The sequence below is a fragment of the Neopelma chrysocephalum genome, unplaced genomic scaffold, assembly GCF_003984885.1.
Source record: "Neopelma chrysocephalum unplaced genomic scaffold, ASM398488v2 Primary Assembly neopelma1_44, whole genome shotgun sequence".
Taxonomy (NCBI): domain Eukaryota; kingdom Metazoa; phylum Chordata; class Aves; order Passeriformes; family Pipridae; genus Neopelma; species Neopelma chrysocephalum.
In genome coordinates, this window is record NW_020897703.1 from 19,960,952 (window position 1) to 19,981,464 (window position 20,513).

The 20,513-nt window shown below is 50.4% G+C and overlaps 1 protein-coding gene across 1 annotated transcript; it reads left to right on the forward strand.

Moving 5' to 3' along the window:
• The first annotated feature begins 536 nt into the window (after positions 1 to 536).
• Positions 537 to 20,407, forward strand: IGFBP5 (insulin like growth factor binding protein 5). Its single transcript, XM_027678886.1, has 4 exons — positions 537 to 1,860; positions 19,182 to 19,408; positions 19,585 to 19,704; positions 20,105 to 20,407. Exons 1-4 carry the CDS (start codon positions 1,530 to 1,532, stop codon positions 20,234 to 20,236), a joined length of 810 nt encoding a protein of 269 aa, XP_027534687.1. The 5' UTR covers positions 537 to 1,529; the 3' UTR covers positions 20,237 to 20,407.
• The last annotated feature ends 106 nt before the right edge of the window (positions 20,408 to 20,513 follow it).

Here is a 20,513-nt window from a genome sequence, read left to right on the forward strand (position 1 = left end):
CTCACCTTTGGAGCTGGTGAGTGCTGGGCACACCGGCTCCTCCTCTGAGGGTCCCCAGCCTTCCAGCTACCCAGGCAGCAGATCGGGGTCCTTGCCCCACCAGCACAGGGGACAAGCACACAGGATCAGGCCCTGCTAACTCAATTCCCTACTTCCTCCCCAAACTCAGAGCCCTGACCTCTTCCATCCAGACTCCCTGCAGCCCAGGCTGCCCTGCAACCCAATGGCAACCACTTTGCCTTTTTTTTTTTTCCCTTTAACCCGTGAAGGTCTGAACTTTCCCCCCACCCCGATCCGCGGCTTCCCCCTTACCCCTCCCCCTCCCCTTGTCTCTCCTCATAATATTATCCTTGATCACTGCCCGGGGTTTGAAGCCCAGAAGTCAGGAGCTGCGCACCCCACCCCCACGGCCCGAGAGCGCACTGATAGGGCCCTCGCTGCTGGCACCTAGTCAAGCTGAGGTGTCATTGGGATCTCAAATTGCAGCGAGGGGCTGGCAGGCAGCCAGAGGCAGTCTATTTAAAAGACAGCCTGTTCTGCAGTATTCAGTCTCTTTAGAAACTTCTCCAGGGGAAAAGTGTTGGGAGATCTACAAAGTGGATTTTTTTTCCTCTCTTTTCTTTTTTTTTCCCCTTCCCCCTGATTTTTACCGCTCCTCTGCAGACTTTGCAACAAAACACTCCAACTTTGCAGAAAACTTTTTTTTTTTTACTCTTTTGGTCTTTTTTTTTTCTTTTTCCTTTGCAAATCTTGGAAGAGGAAAGCGGGAGAGTTGAACAGAGCCGATCGAAACACAACTTTGCTTCATACCAAGCTTCCCAGCAGCTCGCTGCGTCGGGAGAGACTTTTTCTCCTCCTGCAGAAGAAGAGAGAGGGAAGGGGAGCTTTGCATCCCCTCTTCCTTCTCCTGCATTGTTGGGGTTTTTTCTCCCCTCTTGACTGCTTTGATGCAATAATAGCAGGACACTGGTTTTCAAGGAACTTTGCTCCCTTCTCAACCTGCCTCCTTCCAGTCCTTTGGGAAGAGTGTGTGTGTGTGTGTGTGTGCGCGTGTGTGAAATCGCGGTCCCACCTCCCCAAACCCCCCTGCTCCCCCACTCCTCCCCCTGCAACCTGTAGGCTGTGCAACCCCTGCAGGCTTCGCTCCCTTTCCCCCCTCTTTCCCTCCCCCTCTCTTTTTGCGCTCCCGCGGATCGCAGTGCGAATTCCCCCTTTCGAGGCGAGAAAAAGCTGAAAGAAGGAGAAAAAGAGAAAAAAAAAAAAGACAAAAAAGCAAACCTAGACGCCCCCCCCTCCCAACGCCAAAAGAAAAGCGGGAGGGTCTCGCACCCCGAGAATAAACCTCAGAGTGGGACGCCTGCAAACAGGGGCTGCGCTTTCCTTTTCGAATTTTATTTTTTAATTTTTCTTTCTTTCTTTTTTCCCCTTTTTTTTTTTTTGTTTTCTTGCCCCAGAAGGGGCAAGCGGAAAGCCAGCGCCGCCCACCCCCGGCAGCTCCCCGCGCCCCGTCCCGCAGCATCCCCGCCGCGATGCTGCTGCGGCTCCTGGTGCTGCTGGGCGCCTGCCCGGGGCTGTCGCGGTGCCTGGGCTCCTTCGTGCAGTGCGAGCCCTGCGATGCCAAGGCGCTGTCGCTCTGCCCGCCGCCGCCGCTGGGCTGCGAGCTGGTGAAGGAGCCGGGCTGTGGCTGCTGCCTCACCTGCGCCCTGCCCGCCGGGCAGCCCTGCGGCGTCTACACCGAGCGCTGCGCCCGCGGGCTGCGCTGCCTCCCGCGCCAGGGCGAGGAGAAGCCGCTGCACGCCCTCCTCCACGGCACCGCCGTCTGCCTCAGCGAGAAGAGCTACCGCGAGCAAGCCAAGGCTGGTGAGTGACCCCGCTCCTCCATTCGCAGCCTTCCCGGATGCTTCTCCGCCTTGCTGGCCCCTTTTCCATCTCTCCGCCGGCTTTTTGCACCCCACCGCCAGTTCCCGGCTGCGTTTTCCCTCGTTCCGGGTGCTCTTCCATGACCCTCCGCTTGCCTTTCCGTCTTTCCGGCTCCCTTTCCATCTTTCCGCTTGCTTTTCTGCTCCCTCCCACTGGCTGCTCTTCCCTGCCCCCGCGGTTGCTTTCTCATCCCGCCGGCTGCTTTTCCATCTTCCCAGGTGCTCTCCAATGCCCCCGCTTGCTTTTCTGCCTTCCCGGTTACTTTTTCATCTTTTCTCCCGCTTTTCCATCCACACCCTCCCCCCCTGCGCTTCCAGCCCGCTCCCCCGTCGTGTGCTTTTCTGCCCTCCCGGCTCCTCCATTCCCCTCCACCACCAGCAGCTGCTTTTCCATCTTTCTGGCTACTTTTCTGTCTTTCTGCCTGAGTTTTCTCTTTCACACACACATTTACACACCCTGGCTGCTGTTCATCTTTCTAGCTATTTTCCCATTCCTTCCCCTCCCTACCCCCTCCACCAGCAGCTATTCCAAGCCCCCGGTTGCTTTTCCATCTTTTCCATCTGCTTCTCCACCACCACCACCACCACTTCCCCTGGCTGCTCTTCCACCCCCCTATTGCTTTTCCACCTTTCCAGCTACTTTTACATCTTTCTAGTTGTTCTTACACACACACATGCAGTTGCTTTTCCATCTTTGTAGGTACTCTTCCATCCCCCCAACTGTTCTTCCATGCCCCTTGCCACTTTTCCTGTCCTTCTTTCCATCCATGCTCTGGTCAAACCTCCTGTTGCATCATCTCACAGCCTCCCCCACTCTGCCTTCTATCATCACCTCTGAGTTGTCCCATCCCCAATGGAAAGCTTTTCTTCCCCCACTTCCCAGATGCGCCCTCTTAGTCACAGCTGCATCCCAGTCCTTCCTTAGTTACATCCTTTACATCTTTCCTGAATCCCTGTCTTCACCCTCTTCCTGACTCCCTTCTCTCACCATATCTTCTACCTTGCTCTAAAGTCCGAGCTGACCTCTGCAACTTGAAGTATAGGAGAGGGCAGGGCACCTCCTTGCAACCAACTGCCCCATTCCCAAAGTCCTCAGCCACCTGTGGATTTGTTGCTCAGCCTTCCACTTTCTCCTTGGGATCATTGCAGCCTGCTCTTCCTGGCTGCCTGCTGCTGGACGTCTTTGCTGGGTGATGGGTTTCAGCCCAGGGAGGTGAAGAGAGCAGGTGCATTAGGGAGAGGATATGTGATTGCAAAAAATGATGGTGTGGCTAATAACCCGAAAGAACAGGTTAAAAGCAAGCATGAAGGCAGCATGAGTGCAAGGCCAAGCTTCTGAAGTGTTTGCCTCTTGCACGTGACAAAAGCATGAAAGAAAGCGCTCCTTCACTTTGGCTCTCATTTCACTCCCATTTCTGGATCCTCTAGCTCGTGTGAGGTCACATTCCCTATATTTCTCCAAATACATCTGTATTTGCCACAGTGTAAAAGGGAGGCAGAGAGGCTGTCTGTGCATCCGGGGGACCACCTGGCAAAAAACTCCCAGAAACAAACCCCTCACTTTTTTTGGAGCATGAAAAAGTAATTTCTACTTGTTAGCAAGCTTCTGCTTATACCCACGCAATGGGATTCCATTTCTCCTTTCTAGCACCTAGTAAATCTTGGTGCTTTTATTATTTTTCCCCTTTGCTGCTTGCAGGCAGTGGTTGGATTGCTACACTCCATCCTTCAGAGCAAAACCAAATTCTGTGTGTATAACTTCCCCCCTCCTTTGAATGACATCAGATGTCCAAACTCCCTTAAATCAGCCAGAAACAGCAAAGCTGAGCTTGGTTTTGGAAGGGAGCTGGAAGGGATGAGGGTTGGGAGCAGACCTGCACAGGGAGCAGAGGGTAAAGCCAGGAGCCATGTTCCTGCCGTGGAGCCCAGGAAGCTGGGCAACAACCGCTGGCAGCAGAGATATGTGAAGTATCCCAGAGCACGTCATCCCAGTGTTTATTTACTCTTCATGTGTATGTGCGTGGCCAGGAGCAGGCAATGTGGTGGGGAAGGTAAAGCCATGCCACTGAAATCCAGTAGTGGCTGGGAGAGCAGGGCCCATCCTTGCACCTATGCAAGGGTGCCCCACACAGACCAAGGCACCTGAGAAAGCTTTGGTGCTTGGCTCTCAACATGAATATCCTTTCATTCCACCTGCCTCGCACTTCTCAAAGGTGCTCTGTGTGAAAACTTTAGCCAGTTCCCTTGTTTTTGATTTTGATTTTCTTGCGATGGGGAGCACCCATTGAGTGAACAAGGAGAGGGATAGGAAAGTGGTTGCAGGTTTGTTTTGCAAAACCAACCCCGTGGCACTACCTGCACTTCCAGTTTGGACTCCCCAAGTGCTGCAGGGGCCTCTTTTCGGCAGGTTTTGTTCGCAGGCAGGAGATGAGCCTGGATTGGAAAGGCTGCTGCAAGAAGCCACAGGAGACCAGCAGGCTCCTCTTGAGATTTGTGCGATTGCAAAAAAGAAATAAAAAATAAATCAAGAATTCCTGAGGATGGGAGAGGGGAAAAAAGTCATTTGGCATTCGACTGGTAGCGTGTGAGAACAAAGTATATTTTCATAGGCGTGTTTCTAAGCAACAGGGCAAGAAAAGAAATGAAGTTTAACTTGAACTTTCTGGCCTCTGCCAGTTTGGCCAGCAGCTTAGGGACTGTGTGCTGGGGATGCTGGCCTGGCCCTCCCATCTATCAATGACCAAAATTGGCCCTGAGCTGTGAACCGCTGAGAAAGAATCAGCACTCTGCAAAATAAACTATGTGACAGTGGCGAGGACTAGATCAAACTGCATTTCTATCTATTTGTGCCCTTACGCTGGCCAAGTTTAAAATTGCAGATGCTTTCCTCCTTACGGAGGTGGAGATGCATCGAGCAGTACTGCAAGAGCTCAAGTCTGGGAGGCTGGGCTTGGCTCTCCTCTAGAGCAGATGTCTTGCCTGGGGATAAGATGCTTGCAGGTACCGTGCCTCAGTTTCCTCATACATATGCTGAGCACAGTGGCACTGAGAAATGCTGGAGGTACTGAGCAGAATGTGCTCCTGGTTTATTGAGAGGTCTGGAATGAAAGCAGGTGTGGGATTAGAGGGCTTTCGTAAGGTTAATTTTAAGTAGATGGATATGTAGGTATGGACAGGACGGTCCCTGTAGTGCTTCCTGCCACAAGTCAGACACTGTCCTGTACTGAAAGCCAAACATCACGGCTGTAATTGACTGTTCCTGGTAAAAAAACATGAATGAGCTTCATTTATGGCACAGGCTACAGGATTCTGGGTTTTCTCTGTTTTGTTTAGTTTTCCTTTGAAATATACCACGTCTTTCCATTTTTCTCCCCTGTGCTCCCGCCAGACTTCCTCCTGCTGAGACAGCAAGGTCAGGCCGAGCATCGGGGAGCGGAGGGCACAGACTGAAGCCTGCTGCCCTAAAAAGGCTCGTGGAAAAACAAAGGTTGTCAAATATTTCCTTCTCCTCTCTCATTCCTGCTCTCTTTCTAGAAAGTGAGCAAGACTTGGCAAGTTTCCTCACGAAACCATGAGCCAACGATAACCAGGAGGGGAAAGCGGGGGGGGGGGGTTGCAGAATTGGCCCTAAGAAAATCATCTTTGCTGTGTCAGCTGGAAGTAGGCGGAGCAGGAGCGCTGCCGAGCCTAAATTTCCTGCGGCTTGTGTTCGGTGCAGTCCTTTATTGCTCCCCAAAATATTCCCCCCCACCCCATTCCTCCCTCCCATGCTCTTCTGCTCTACATTTGGGAATGTGGGGCTTCAGGGGTGAGTGACGGGGATGTGGTGAGGCAGGTGGGCAGCTCCACACACTCCTCATATCCAGGGTGAGGGTGAGGGTTAGGGTAGCAGTCATGGGAGCAGGCCATGGGACGCGCTGGCTTGTGCACATGTGTCACTTGGGGAGGGACCCGGCTGGTGTGAGCAGCAGGTCCTTTGTGTGAAGCAGCTCCCAAAATGTCAAGGTGAAAGCTAGTATCAACAGGCCTGCAAAACCTCAGATACGAAACAGGAAAATCTCCATTTTTCTTTTGATCTGGAGTTCCAACAACAATATATTAAAAAAAAAAATAGGTGAAATCCATCAGGTGCCAGCAAGTGAGTCAGGTTTCTGCGGTGTGTGTGTATGGGGGAGGGAGGAATGGGGTGGTTCAAACAGGAAAGGAGGGGCCTTGGCTGGAAGGATTTTTCAGCAGCCTGGTTTCTAAGGAAGGAGGGAGAATATTAAGTAGTTGATCCAAATGAAATTCCTGCCGAGTGCCAGCAGAGTTCACCGGAGAAAAGACGTGGCTCTGTGCTTGCGTGCGTGCATGCGTGCGTGCATGAGAGATAGAGCTGGCCCCAAGCTTCCACACAGCCCTGGACTCGCTCCAGGTGAATGAAGGGAGCCCCTCCAGAGCTTGCACCACTGCAGAAGAGAACAGGGGCTGGTCTCAAACGGGAACCTTTGCAAACCTGAGGGATGCTGAAGGAAGACATTGTGCCTCCTTGTGTCGATATTGTGCATCCTGTGCCTAGACTTCGGCACGTCAGTGGCATGAGCAGAGTCATGTGCGACTGGAAGCATTTGCCTTAGTGCAGGGTGAGGTGTCCCCTCAGCCTTGACAGGAGGGGGTAGGAGAGCTTGGGTACCTTCTGTGCCAGCTTCAAGACATCCCTCGGTGTGTTTTGTCGCTTAGTTTGGCACACGTGTCACAGCAGAGGGGGAGGAAGCAGAGGAGGAGAAGCAGCACACGGGCGCTGCCTCAAATGGAGCGTGGTGCTCTGCTTCCTCCTAACGTCCGCTGCAAGTTCTACTCGCTCTGAGTCGAAAGACATCGCAGATGTAGGAGCAGCTGCAGGAGCTGTTATAGCAGTAGCACTTCCCAGAACTCTTCATGCAAACTGAAAAGCCTGGGAGCAGCCTGGGAAGGGGGGCGGGAACCTCAGCCCTTCCGAGGCTTGTCGTCCTCTGCTCAGCAGGGTGAGCTGCTAAGAGCAGTTGCAGCTCGTTTCCCCTGTGCAAAGTCACAGGGCAGATAAAAGGGTCCATGGTACAGCAAATCCTGCCTTGTTGTTTTGTTTCTTTTTTACCAAGCACTTAGTAGTGCAAATTCAAGGCTAGATATAAGTGGGGAATTTGGCTGGAACACACCTGCCCCTCTATGTGGGTTGTAGAGCAGCAGGATTAATATGCACAGGAAAGATATGCATGTGAGCATACGCACACATGTACCCGTGTTCACACGCCCACGCACGCCTGCATAAACATTTAATGTGTGCAAGCACACACACGGAGCATTTTTGTCTCTGGAGGCACAGTGGTTTCTAGGCAGCACACACAAACTTCTCTTAGGTGCAGTGGTTCTGGTTATGTCTGGCACATCGGTATTTTGCCATCAAGAACAGATATTGGCATACAAATCAGCCTACCCTATCCTCCCACTGAGGGCTGAGAAATGAGATGCAGCAGGTGAGCATATCAAACAATGGGAGGTGAGAAAGGAGATAGATTAGCCAGCTGTGTGGATCCAGGCTCACCCCCTGTGCTTGGAGGTGGGTTGTGTTTTCTGGCTAGACTGAGATAGTACACTGAGATATGTCCCACTGAAGATGTGGAGAAGCTGTGACTTGCAGAGGGCAGCCAGTCCACCTCCTACCCTATGCCAGGGCTGGGGGAAATGTGGGGGGCAATAGTGCCTGGTGGCATCAGTGGAGGGCATGGTGCCAGGGGCACTGAGGTCACTGGGATCCTGCAAACTTCTCTATGCCCAGGCAGCAAAAACTGGCCTTTGGGAAGGTGTGCAAGAAGAACTGAATTGGGAAAACATGAAAAATTTTCTGAGATGTGGCAAGCTGAGGGCAGGAGAAACAACCTCCAGCACTGAGGGGAGGAAGCAACAGCACCTGAAGACATGGTGCATGAAGAGGTCAGAGATGATCCAAAGATCATCTTTGGCCTGTGTGAACTTCCTGGCAGCCAGTTTGATAACCACTTCATCATTTATAAGGAGATTTTTTACAGGCAAAAATTAGATATTATCTGTTTATCCTCAGGACAGGTTTCACCAAAAGTATGAGGAGGCTTTGCTGGAGAGGAAGAGAGGGATACCTGACACCCATGCTGGAATCCCCTAAAACCTGGACCCGCTGAGTCCATTTAGCATGAGCCTCCACACTTGGTCTCCCCAGGGTGATGTGCTCTGTAGGTCACAGAGCGGGGTGTCAGTTGTGCCAGTGCTCCTGGGTCCTGGGGCTGCCTGTTTAAGATCACTGGGTATGGGTCATAGTTCATGCCTCAGCTCATCCTGGAAGGGTCCCAGCACATCTAGTGATGAAGAAGTGATATCCCCTATCCCCTCACCACTCTGCCCCACAGGACACACTCTATTCCTTCAGCCAAGGCAACTCTCAGCAAGATGTTGTTTTTGAGGTGGCTCTTTGATGCCAATGATCTGAGCGGACCCCTTAGTGTTTATGTCAATCTACTGCTTGAAGTTAATACCAGCAGGACCCAGCTGTTTGCTGGGTTTGGAACTCTTGGTGATTTGATATGGGCAAATTTGCTCTCAAGGAATCAATTTCCCAGCATGTTTTGGTAAGTCTTCTGTCTGTTTATGATGTTTCCAGGACAAGTGTGAGAGAGAGACTCTGATCAACATGTTAAACTTTGAGGAGGCATGTTAAATTTATGCCTGTGAAGTCAGTGGGCATTTCTGCTGTTCATGTGTGTACACATAAAGCCTTGCTCTCACTTATTGCCCTCATTCTCCAGACCCCTCTGATATTCCCATTATTTTTCATCATAACTCCACCCCAGTAGTTCCATCTCTTTCATGCAGAATGTGAGAATGGGGCATTAATATCCCCCACAGCAAACCGGCACATTGTTCCTTATTAGTCCAGTAGGCCTTGATCCTGCAAGATGCTGAGCATCTTTCCTCCAGGCCCAGAGAATCATAAGCTTTTGGGCACCTACCCCCTCTATGGGAATCAGCTACCTCTTTCCTCCAAGGACTCTGTGCTGTGGCATTTGGTAGGATTGGAGAGCTCTTACCAGCTTCCTCCAGGGCTGTTGTTGCAGTTTGGTTTATTTGCTTGTTGGATGGACACAGCTGGCTGGCTGATGGACGTAATTGTTATGTTGATGGAAATAACTTCTCTGGTTGCTATTTAAGGGCAAGAAGATAATCCTGACAGATACTTAAGGAAATGATCCTGTAGGTAAATGGGAGAAGGAATGTTTCTTAAAGGTAACTTTAGGGGCAAAGTTGGCCAATATTCATAATTCTTTTTTGTAGAAAAACAGTAAAAATATTTTATTTTTCCAAATACAGATGGGATTCGTCCTGAGAAGACAAATCAACAGAGCCATTTATTATTCCTGCTTAAGAAATCAGATGTTATGTGTTAGACTAATGATGTTAGTAATTAAATAAGCCAGGGAAAACTGTGGAACCTGGCTTTCACTTTTTACTTTAAAGGAGATTCTGGAAAAGAAGAAAAGTTTTATTAGGCTGGAACTTCATGTCCAGCAGTCACAGCCACATGTATATCTTAATATATTTTAACAACATCTAAACAGAAAATGTCATATAGTCACATTGCTTTCACTTGTGACTCCTGCTTTCCTGAAGAAATAGCAGATATGGGTGAAATTTTACTGCATCATTTCATAACCATTTCAGTGTTCAGTTATTTGGTTTTGTAATAGCAGAGGTGGCTTGAGGTTGCAGGAGAAACAACAAAGTGCAACAAGGATTTTATCATTCCAGAAAAGCAAGGGGTGATCACTTGTCTTTCTTGGAGTTTCAGACCCCAAAATGGAGGTCTGTACCCTTTTCTCTGTCAAGAGACACGTGATATTTTTTTAACATTGAAAAGCATCTTTGCATTATGTTGGACCAAAGAGAATGGATTAGTGTATGCAATAGTACAGCTCAGGGAGGAAAATGGCTAGGAGATGTAAGAGTCATCCATTAGGATCAAGCTTGGGCAAGTTCCTGCATATTAATATTGTCAGAGTGTGAATGTCAAACTTCTGGTACTTTTTTGTGGTCCTACTTAAGTGGACTGAATGATTGAATAACAGCATGGCCTACTCCAGGCAAAGGCTTTTTGAGAGAAGGAGCCATTAAGATGGAAGGGAGTCCTGAGGGCAGGGGTTGGAACCCTGAGAGCTTGTAATGGATGGTACATGTGATGATGTGTCATCTGGTGTTGACACAGAGATGAGCAATGGATGATCTCACACAGCTTTTCCATCTGGTTTAAGGCAAAACTCTGAAAGTCAGGCTGAAGGCCTTGAAATTAGTCCAGGCTAGGCTGGAGTTTGCAGTCACAGCTGCACACCTGAAATATTTTTGGCGTTGGACCGGTTTTGGTCTAGCACCTGACACAGGTGCATCTCCATTCTCCACTCGATGTTCCTTTACCTCTCTTTGGGGGCAAACAAAAGGTTTGGCTTTCTTGGCTCTGCCAGTTTCTGACTGGTTTTGAGGCTGAGACCCTCAATAACCTTCTGTGGGAACAGATCTTTTGATGGAGACCACCAGCCTCTGGTGGGAGCAGCATCTACCAGATTCAGTTCTAATAGGACATTTGTTAAAAGCTTCTGCTCAGTATAAAACTAAATCAGATTCAAAACCCTGTCCAAAAGGCAAAAGGCACCTTCATCCATAAGCAGATCAGAGATCTTAGCATAACCTACAGTGACTATATCTTTGGTAGGACATCCTCTTCCCAAGATCATCTCCTTTAATACAGGGGTTTCCTCTTAATTTCATACTGTTCTTACAGTAAAATGCTACAATATTCCCACTAACAGCCCAGCTTCCGATAGCCACCAGCAGCACTCTTTTGGTTATGGCTCAGCTTCTAAGGCCTTCTTAGCACTTGACTCTACTATGTTTTTTAATATTTGGGTTTCAGAGATCAAAATAGCATCAGCATCCTGTCAGCACCTGCCTTCAAGTCCAGGTTTCTTGACATCTCATGTATATTGACACCAATGTTCATCTGAGTTTTAGAGATAGGCCCCACATAGTCCAAGAGAGAACAGGTACCTCCTCCTCCTCCCTAGTTACGCTTCCTTCATTGCTGATGTTGAGCTACCAGCATCCAAAAAGGTCCCCCTTCCCACTTCTTTCTCATACTGTAATGATAGTTGATGGACATTTTTAGAGTTCTCTTTCACTCATCACACCTATTTCATTTCTAAGGACACAGTGAGATTTTTTCCAAGTCATCTCTGGTGGCCAGATGATGAAAACAAACATTGTTTTCATTCAGAAAACCTTAAAGTGTGTGTGTTTTCATCTTTTTGCCACTGATAAGCCCCAGGGAGAAATTGCTGGTAAACAATTCAACGATGCTTGTCAGGAGCTAATCCAGATCTTCCTCACCTGCACTGTCAGTTAGGCAAAAACTGTCATGCAATCTTCTCTGTGTTTTCCTTCTTTGCTCTTTTCTGCTCTTAATTCCTTGGCAGCTTGATGGGAATTTTGCCTCCTTTATTATAACCAATGAAATCTGCCACTAGGGTGGATTTATTGGAAAAGATGCAAGACTAAGAAAGGCTGAATTATTTCATCCCTCTCAGGAAGGAAGAATATGTCTTGGTCACTATGATATTGAAAGATGATTTATTTAGATTTCTCTGGGTCATGACTTAGTTCTAGCTTCTTCTCCAGTTTCAGCATATGGAAAGGGGAACATCTGCAGTCTCCAGATGATGTGAAGGAAATACGTTTTATCTTCCTATCATCAGTGCATCAGCAACAGGAGCTTCTTGATGTAAATCTAATCCTGCAATACTTCCTTCCCCTCCACTTGCCAATTCAGTTCCCTGGAAGATAACTTTGTTCAGGAAATGTCAGGCTGATACAAGCAGCTATCTAGCAATGAGTGCCTGCAATTTTGCAAGGTGATGCACATCAGCATCATTTAATTGAAATGAATGGATGCTTGTTCTTCATCTTACTGGAGGGAGAAACTCTGGGAAGTTTCTCAGTTCTTTTACTGATTAGACATTTTGAGTTCTCTCTTGGCCAGAAGCCATTGTTACTGGGAACCCAAAGTTCTCTGGCCATGCTGCCTGTTGACCCAGACCTTCACCTGGTCTTGGTGTGTCTTGTATATGCATTGCAAACTCCCACACCTGCATGGAGAACTGATTGTAGACAGATTGGAGAACTCCTTGGAGAGGAAGAGACAGACAAAGACAATATTTCTTGGTGAGCCCCAGTCCTTGCTTGTGCATTTCAAGGAAGTACCAGATCAGTGCACTAGCTGGTGCCCAAGCTTGGCTCTTCCAGCACAGCATGGATGCTTGAAGACTGCTGAACTAACAACTAGCAACATGTAGAAAAGGAGCTTATGTCATGGAGTTCCCCATATCTAAACCTGCTTTTCTCCTTGCTCTAAAGAGTTGCTCCCAGAGAGTTTTATTTTGTGGCTACAGCAAGGAAGGGCAGCTCAGAAAGTCCTGTTTGGCACATAGCAACACAGATCTTTATGCTTCCAATTCCCATAGCTGTACCTCTCCCACCTTTGTGGCATTTCCTGGCACTGTGGAGAAGTGGTGCTGACCCAGAGATCCATTCCTACAGATAGGCCCTGTACTTCCAGAGCAGACCAAGACAACCAGCAGACCAGCTGGTTCCCTTAAGAGCTCCTTTCCCACATGCTGAGCTGCATTTCTCCACCTTCCAGCTCTGTATGAGGACACTGAGGTCATCAGGATGATGATCTCCCTTTCCCATGAATCCTCTGTGAACCTGGGGGCAGCCCAAGCACCTGATATTCACGCTTTGCAGGTGAGCCCTGGCTGATACAGCAGAATCTGCATCCACAGGTTTCTGCTGAGGAGACATTAATCACCTGAGAAGGAGCTGGTCTTCCAGGCTAGTTCAGCAAAGCCCAAACAGTAACTTAAAAAAAAAAAGGCCACAGTATAGCATATCCGTCTGCCATCAATGCCTGCTCTCTGAGGCTCTTTAGATATTCCTGTGCTGCTCCCAAGCATCCTTCTGGCTCTTAGTTTAATAAAATGGAGATAATTCCTAACCTAGAGTTGAATCTTTGTAACCCTCAGGCTGCTTTTCCATCTCTTCTCTGAGTTTGGTCTTACTGATCCATATCCTTCGCTTAAAAGGTGTCTGTGTGGTACAAGGGAGTGAGGTCCCATTAACTTTTAACATATAGTCACAGGAATATAAGGTACTGGGATATAAGGCTCTGGAAACCCCAGAGCCTCTCTTCTAAAAACTTGTGTGGCTTTTGAGCCATGCACTATTTGGACTCTGATCATACATCTTTGATAGGTGACTGGGCGTGGTGGGGCAGAGCGGGTGTTTCTGAGCACTTCACAATGCCTTGAGTGCTAAAGGCTTCCCTCCACACTCTGCAAATCACAAAGGTGATTTGCTGCCTGTGGCAGCTGTTGAGGTGCCTAATTCCCAGGGAAGGATATAGGGTCTGTGTTTTCTTACTACTGCACCTGTGCCTGCAAAACAGCTTGGCATTGTCACCCATGAGAATTACATCACAGGTTGCAAGGGGAACAATAGTGAAGAGATGGTGGGAGTTACCTTTCTTCACTTCAGACCGTTGGAGGCCTAAGTGTGACCTTTGGAGTCACAGGAGAAGAGACTGGAATTTCTGAAGATATGTTGTTCCACCCTAAAATCAGCACCCAAGCCAAATTATGCGGCTGGTCACAATTTGGAGGGTGCAGCATCTCTGCAATGACTTAGACATGGAGTTTAGCCATCTAGAACACCTCTGTTAGCAGACGGGTGTTATATGACACAGATTTGTTTTAAGTGGCTGTGGCACGTTGCTGAGACTTGTGGGAGGTGGGGTGGCAGTCCCAGCAGGGCTGCTGTTTTTCTGTCCTTGGTGTGTGGTGTCTCCTCCCAGTCTCTCATCACCTGCAAGCATCACCAGCATGCTCCCTCGCCAGTCACTACCAGAGAGGCTGTACCGGCCTGATGCCAAGTCCCCACCAGAGCACAAAAGTTCGTCGAAAGTCCAAGGCACATTGCAGCTGGCTCTCCGGCAGCCAACGCCCTGGGCTAGCAGAGGGACTGGCTGGAGCCTGCATCCCCAGCCCTGGCTGCTCGTCCCCCAGTGGGTGCCAGATGGCCTCGGGCTGGGCGGCCGCCTGAGATCACTGCCTGACTTCACCAGGGCGGGGGTCTGGAGCAGTGACCCCAGCCCCGGGCCCAGTGCCCGAGTCGGCTCTGCTGCCCACCCTGCGGAGTTGTGTGCGGGGCTGGGATTTGTGCCTGCGACCGGAATGTAAACGAGCTGTGCTTCATTAGGCGGGTGGAAGCTCCCTTTTGCCTGGGCTGACTCTGGTGGCCTCTGGGGAGTGTAGGAATGCTTTTGCTCAGATGTGCTTTCCAGCTGCCAAAGGGCGAGAGATGAGATGACACTCTTTGCTTTACATCCCTTCCCTGTCTGCATTATCCCTTCCCTGCCTATATTTTGAGAATGCAAACACAGTGGCTGTCCTTCTGCGTTGACCAGGAAGGAGGAATTTTTATCTTCTCCTCATGGTCACAGGTGCAAGTCCAGGACAAGTAGGAACTTGCCTGCCCATCCCAGGAAGTTCTGGTGTAGGTCAAACATGTCCCTTCCTCTGGAGTGGGGACAAGTGGGGAGGGCAGCTGGGGGAAATCCTCAGTGAGAGTTTTTACCAGCCAGGTACCTGAGCACAGATTTCCTATATAAGACCCATATGCAATGAGCACCTCTGAACAGAGATGGCTGTTTGGGGGCAGAGGGAGGACTGGACAACTTCACATTTGTGTCGTTCCTATGCTAGAGATTTAACTGAGATCCCCATTAAGTCTTTGTCCAACACCTTCCTTATTAAGTGGTTTATGTTAGTGCCTATGCTGTAAATAATAATGATCATAATAATAATCAATAAGGCTGTTTAGCAAAGTTGTGCTGTGGTTGTGCATGTCCTTCTTAGGTGGATGTGGATTTTGATGGGGGGGTGTTGAACAGGACAGCAAGTCCTCTAGCGGTGGACTGTGGCTGTAACGAACAAGGATCATTAGCAGCAGTGGTCAATAGATCCTTTTCCTACCCTTCTGCCAGGAACTGATGAAAATGCATTATAAAAATTCACGCCTCTCAGCCATTTGGTAAAAGCTTCCTGCTCTACTCTGTAACGTCAGCAGGCAGGAAGGCAGTGTTCCCACACACTCCGCTCCCCCATGTGAATGCACCCACCACCTTATGGGGACCTCACATGGGTCCAAAGTGTCTGAAGCCCAGAAGCACCCAGGCTGGGTTTTTGTCTAGGGGCAGGACGGTGTCTGGTGGGGACAGCAGGCAGCCAGACAGGAGTAATTTGCGGCTTCTGAGAAACAGCGCCTGGTATTTTGCTACTCACTGTCCCTTCTGGAGGGCAGAGTAGAAGAGTTGCAAATAGCTCCCTCTGGCTAGCCTGGAGTGGGGAGAAAACACCATGCCCTCAGCGCAGGACAGAGGACAGCCCACATGCTCTGTTATGGGTATTTTCTGCCTGCCAGGACTCGTGGATTCGGACATCAACAGCACAGTCCTTTTGGCCCGGCCAGGGTCAGGAGCCTTTCCAGATGTTTGCATCTCTTTCCCTGGGCACCACAGCATTAGACCAGACATGAAGCCATGGGGTAGCTCTGAGTTGAGTTCAGTCTCATGCCTTGGCTGTAGGAGTAGGCCTTATTCCTTTGAGGTGGCTACAGCCTAGCTGTCACCTCCATGCTAGCCAGGCATCCTCGGGTTGGCCAGCAATGTCACTCTTCTGTGTGGCCAGCGAGCCTGGGACCTCTGCTGAGAGGTGAGCTTCTGCTGAGTTGTGGGGAGAAGGGATGGAGATGTGTGAGCCACCCACCTCCTAGTTCCCACTGTCCCTCATCTGGGATCACCATGAGTAGGGCCTTGCTGCCTATGCCTTGTGCCCATGGTTGTGCAGTGTGCTCTGCCTCTGCAGACAGCTGCCTGCCTGAAACCCAGCCACCAGGCTGGCAAGGCAGATGGGAGTAGGCGGGAAGGGGTTGTGTGGCAGGCCAGAACCTGACAGCGAGGGAGGAGGAACTCCAGCCTCGTTCTTGACTCTCAGAGAGACACAAGTAGGGCTCATCTGGGGAAACTGGGTGTTGCTCTTGCCAGCATCTCCTCAGGCGCAGAGGCACAGCGGTGCCAATGCTGCCTGCCATGAGCCAGCCCGGGGACAGTCAGGGGTCAGTGAATGAGCTGCTGGGTGAGGATCGGCAGGCGGAGACAAGAGCTCTGGACATGCTGATGTGAGTGTCTGGTCCTGGCTGCAGTTGGGAGTTGCAGGTTCAGGTGGATGGGCCAGCCAGGAGGAGAAGCAGGGGAGTTGCATGGGTGATGCGTGTCCCGCCTCTGCCTTTCCCTCTCCTCTTGGCACCGGGAAGGTCTCTCACCAGCTGCCTAGAGCTTGTCAGGAGTTTCTGTGTCAGAGACCTCTGCCCTTCAGTTTGTCAAAATTGGCTTGTTAGTATCAAATTAGGGAACAGATCATTGGGTGCATGAGAAGGGGTTGCGTCAGCCTTGTTGCTGAAGGAAATTAGGCTATAAAAAACATTAGAGGGTAGAGGAAAGGAATCCCTTCAAGGCGTATATGGGGTACTCACTGGGATATAAAGACCCAAACTAAACACCACTGCTGAGTGACAGATGGAGGAGTCCCACCACAGCCATCCCTTGTCATATCGCCACTGCTTGAGGGGCACACATGCATGCCAGGGAGAGTGAAGGGGGTCAATTCCAGGTGCTTTTTCAGCCCTGCAGGAAGCACTTGATTCGGGCTGGGAGCTGGGCAGCTTTCAGTGCACACCAGTCCTCAGCTCCCTTGCAGAACTCCTGTGGCTGCCATCTCCCCTTGCTGAAAGGGCTCCACAGCTCACTCTGGCTTGCTGACAGCTTGCAGGGAGAGGAGAGAGAACGTGTTTGCACCTTTACCTTATTTTGTTTGCTGCTAAAGCTGTTGACCAAATGAGCGGGCTGAGCTGCTGCAAATACCCATTGCAGAGTGAGTCGTGGGGACTGGACACCCCGTACTGATTTTCTGACTGAATTCTCACTGTGTGGTACCCTTCATTTGTTATTTGTTTTTATTTGCTAGGATTGCCCAGGTAACTGTTCCTCATTTATTTGCAGAGGTAATAAGCTGTGCCCCTCTTGTGCTACTTCGGGGTTGTCAGCACCAATGTGAAGCCTCCCCTCCCCTTATTATCGTAGGGCAACCCAGGGAGATGCCCTGGCTTTGTCTTCTCCAGCCCTGGCAGTGGGTGCCAGAAGGGATTCCTGAGGTGGGACACGGTGTGTTTCACTGCCGTGGAAGGACTTAGTCACTGTGGATGTCTTTGGTCTTCTTTTGGACCTTGAGTTGCCACAATATCTTTGAGGCAAAGGATGCACTTCAACTGCACCTTGTACAGTTTCATTTCCTGAGGGGTCATTCCAAATTTACTCAATCTCTTCCCTATCCCTTGTCTGTCATCCTCTTAGAATAAAGGAGTTCTGACCTGTGGAAGCAGTTGAGTCCTGCAACAAGGAATAAAACACCAAGCATATGAGCATCATGGGGAAAAATGGCAAAATGATCCCATGCTGGGGAGCCATGTGAGTCCCAGGGTGTCACTTATGTTGCTGTGGGCAGTTAGGAGGGTGCTGAGTCTGGGATGCTGATCCAGCACTGTTCTTGTGGAAACAGAAAAAAAAGGACTGCTTTAATGAATAAGTGGCGATGAAAACTTTCCAGTTTTTGATGGGAGAGTGCAGGTTCGCCTTGGCAAGGAAGAATAGGATCTGTGGCAGGCTTGGGGACCCAGTGACCTGTCCCCTTGGTCACCTCCAAACCCCCCAGCTGGGGTGTGTGTGACAGGCGGGTGCTGTCATCTGCCACTGAGCATCTCCTCTGTCCCCCTCACTGGCCACCTCTGGGCAATCTAATAGGGCAGAGGCATCCTCTTCATCCTCCTCCCCCTTGGGGCTGCATCTGGGCTCAAGGGAGCAGTCCATCTGCAAGGAGATTCCTGTTTGCCTGGTTGGGAGGGGGTCTAACTGCTTTTATTTTAATCCTGAGGCTTTTTCCATCCTGTAGGAGGGGATGAGCTGGGTTCACTGGTATCAAAGTTGCAGGAGATGCTGTTCAGGAAGGGATTTCAGCCACTCTGATGCTTTTCCTTCTGCTGCAGTGAGTTTCCTCATGGTCACTTGCTGGTCCCAGCAGAGTTGGCATCAGCACCGGACTGCTGGGAACCAGGGGTCAGGAGACTGGGAAGCTCAGGAGCTTTAAACTCTATTCAAATTTAGTACAGAAATAGCCCTTTTTCACTCTGGTGGCTGTACTAAATGTCACAAGTCATCTAAGTTTAGACTGTCACCAGCTTGCTCCTAAATATAAACCACAGGGCTCCTGACTGCATCCTGCTGGCAGAGGTTACGCTGAGGTGATCTGGGGGGGTCTACAGGAAGACAACTGCCATGGACAGAACCTAAACATGCTCCCCCTTTGCTAATACTACCATCAGTGGCAGCTACAGTCAGGCAGCATTGCTTGGGAGCATTATCCTTGGCTTTGCTCTCTGCTTGGTGCATGCCATCAGATGGAGGCTGGTTTCCCATGAGTGTGGGGCCATAAGCTGAGGACCCTGGAGATCCCAGCACTTGTCACTGCTGAAGTACCTGCCCTGTCACATGGTGACTTTGCTGTGTTGTTGACCTTGACTTTGGAGTTGTCTCATCTTCGAGCATTCCTGGCTTTTGCTCTTGCATCTGAAAGGCTGGGTGGTGTGTGAATTTGTCACTTAATCCTCTCACCACAGATAAAGAGGGGCTTCTCTGCCTCATCTGTGTGTCATCTGGCCCTTTCTGGGTGTGGGATGACCCTCACACCAGTCTTTTTCCACTGACACACACAAACGGTAACGGCCCTTGTATGTCGAAGCCCATCCTAGACCTCCAACTCCTCCATGTCCTCAGACACCTTCCTGTCCTGAGTTCAGAGCTGATACAAAAGCCTCACAAAGTCCCACACAGTGGGATAAAGCCAGAGTTGTAGGCAGGGAAAGGGAAAGGGATTTCTTTGGTTATTTGTCCTCATCCTGTCTGCCTGGTGCAAAGATGTCCTCTGGGGTTGGAAGGCTCTCTGTGCAAAAGCAAGCCCCAGTCAGCCCATGGAGACCTGACAGTTTGGTACCTGTCTCTTCCAGAACGAGAGTCCCGAGAGCATGAGGAGCCGACCACATCGGAGATGACAGAGGAGACTTACCCGCCCAAGGCCTACCGGCCCAAGCACGGGCGCCTCTCTGAGCTCAAGGCTGAAGCCCTGAAGAAGGACCGCCGGAAGAAGCTGACGCTGGCCAAGTTTGTGGGCATGGCCGAGAACACAGCGCACCCACGTGTCGTCATCCCTGAGCTCCGGCAAGAGTTTGAGCTGGTGAGTGCCTTCACCTTCCCTCCACGGGGCTCCCATGGGCAGGTGACTGTGGGATGGCTTTTACCCTTGGGGAGTGAGTGCCAGTGGCAGGGGAGAGGGGACCTGGGGGCTTTTGCAGCTAGAGGCTTGCTGTGAGGGTGCTCCCCTTCTCACATTCCATCTTCTCCTGCTTGCAGGGCCCCTGCCGCAGGCACATGGAGGCATCTCTGCAGGAGCTAAAGAGCAGCCAGCGGATGGTCCCCCGCGCTGTCCACCTCCCCAACTGCGACCGCAAGGGCTTCTACAAGAGGAAGCAGGTAAGAGCCCCACGAAGGAGGGATGCTCCCCACCCAGCAAGGCTTTTCTCTGCCTCTGCCTTGGATGGGAAGGATGGAGGTTTTTCCTCTACTGGGTTGGTGGGGATGTTGCTGTGAGCATCGCCAGGCACGTTTGGCAGTGGGTGGCCTTGCTGATGGCTCCAAGTGCCATCTGGCCTGAAGTAAGCATCCTGAAGGAGCCAGTGAGGAAGGAGGAAAAGTCAGAGAACCCTGGGCTGGGGTAACAGCAGAGATGGGGATGTGCTGAAAGCAGAGAGCAGGGACTAGGTCCTACCCAGGGGATTTCATTGCTGAGGTTAAAGGGGCAAGGCCAGGGTTTATCCTGATCCCCAGCGTGAGGGAGCCACCTCCTGATCTCTGCCCTTGGGTGTCTCCCCAGTGCAAGCCCTCCCGAGGCCGGAAGCGTGGGTTGTGTTGGTGTGTGGACAAATACGGCATGAAGCTGCCGGGGACTGACTACCTGAGCGGAGACCTTCAGTGCCACGCCTTCGACAGCAGCAATGTGGAGTGAAGTCGCATCCCCTCCCTCCACCCCGTCACTACCTACCCAGGCTCCCTTCCACCCTCCCCTCCACACCTCCCCACTCCCCAGGACTCCGATTCCTTTCATCTCATGTAAGAAGAAAAAAAGAAAGGAAAAGAAAAAAGAGAAAGAAAGGAAAATGAAAAAAAGAGAAAGGGACAGAAAGAAAGAAAGAAGAGAAGTAAAGAAAGGAAAAACAAAAAGAGAGACAAGAAAGTGAAAAGAAAAGAAAAGAAAAGAAAAGAAAAGAAAAGAAAAGAAAAGA

Bases quoted from the DNA above. Each gene is read 5' to 3' on its own strand.
- IGFBP5 (XM_027678886.1), top strand. From the start codon at position 1,530: ATGCTGCTGCGGCTCCTGGTGCTGCTGGGCGCCTGCCCGGGGCTGTCG. The intron at 1,861-19,181 runs GTGAGTGACCCC...TGTCTCTTCCAG, and splicing joins CCGCGAGCAAGCCAAGGCTG to AACGAGAGTCCCGAGAGCAT. The intron at 19,705-20,104 runs GTAAGAGCCCCA...GTGTCTCCCCAG, and splicing joins GCTTCTACAAGAGGAAGCAG to TGCAAGCCCTCCCGAGGCCG.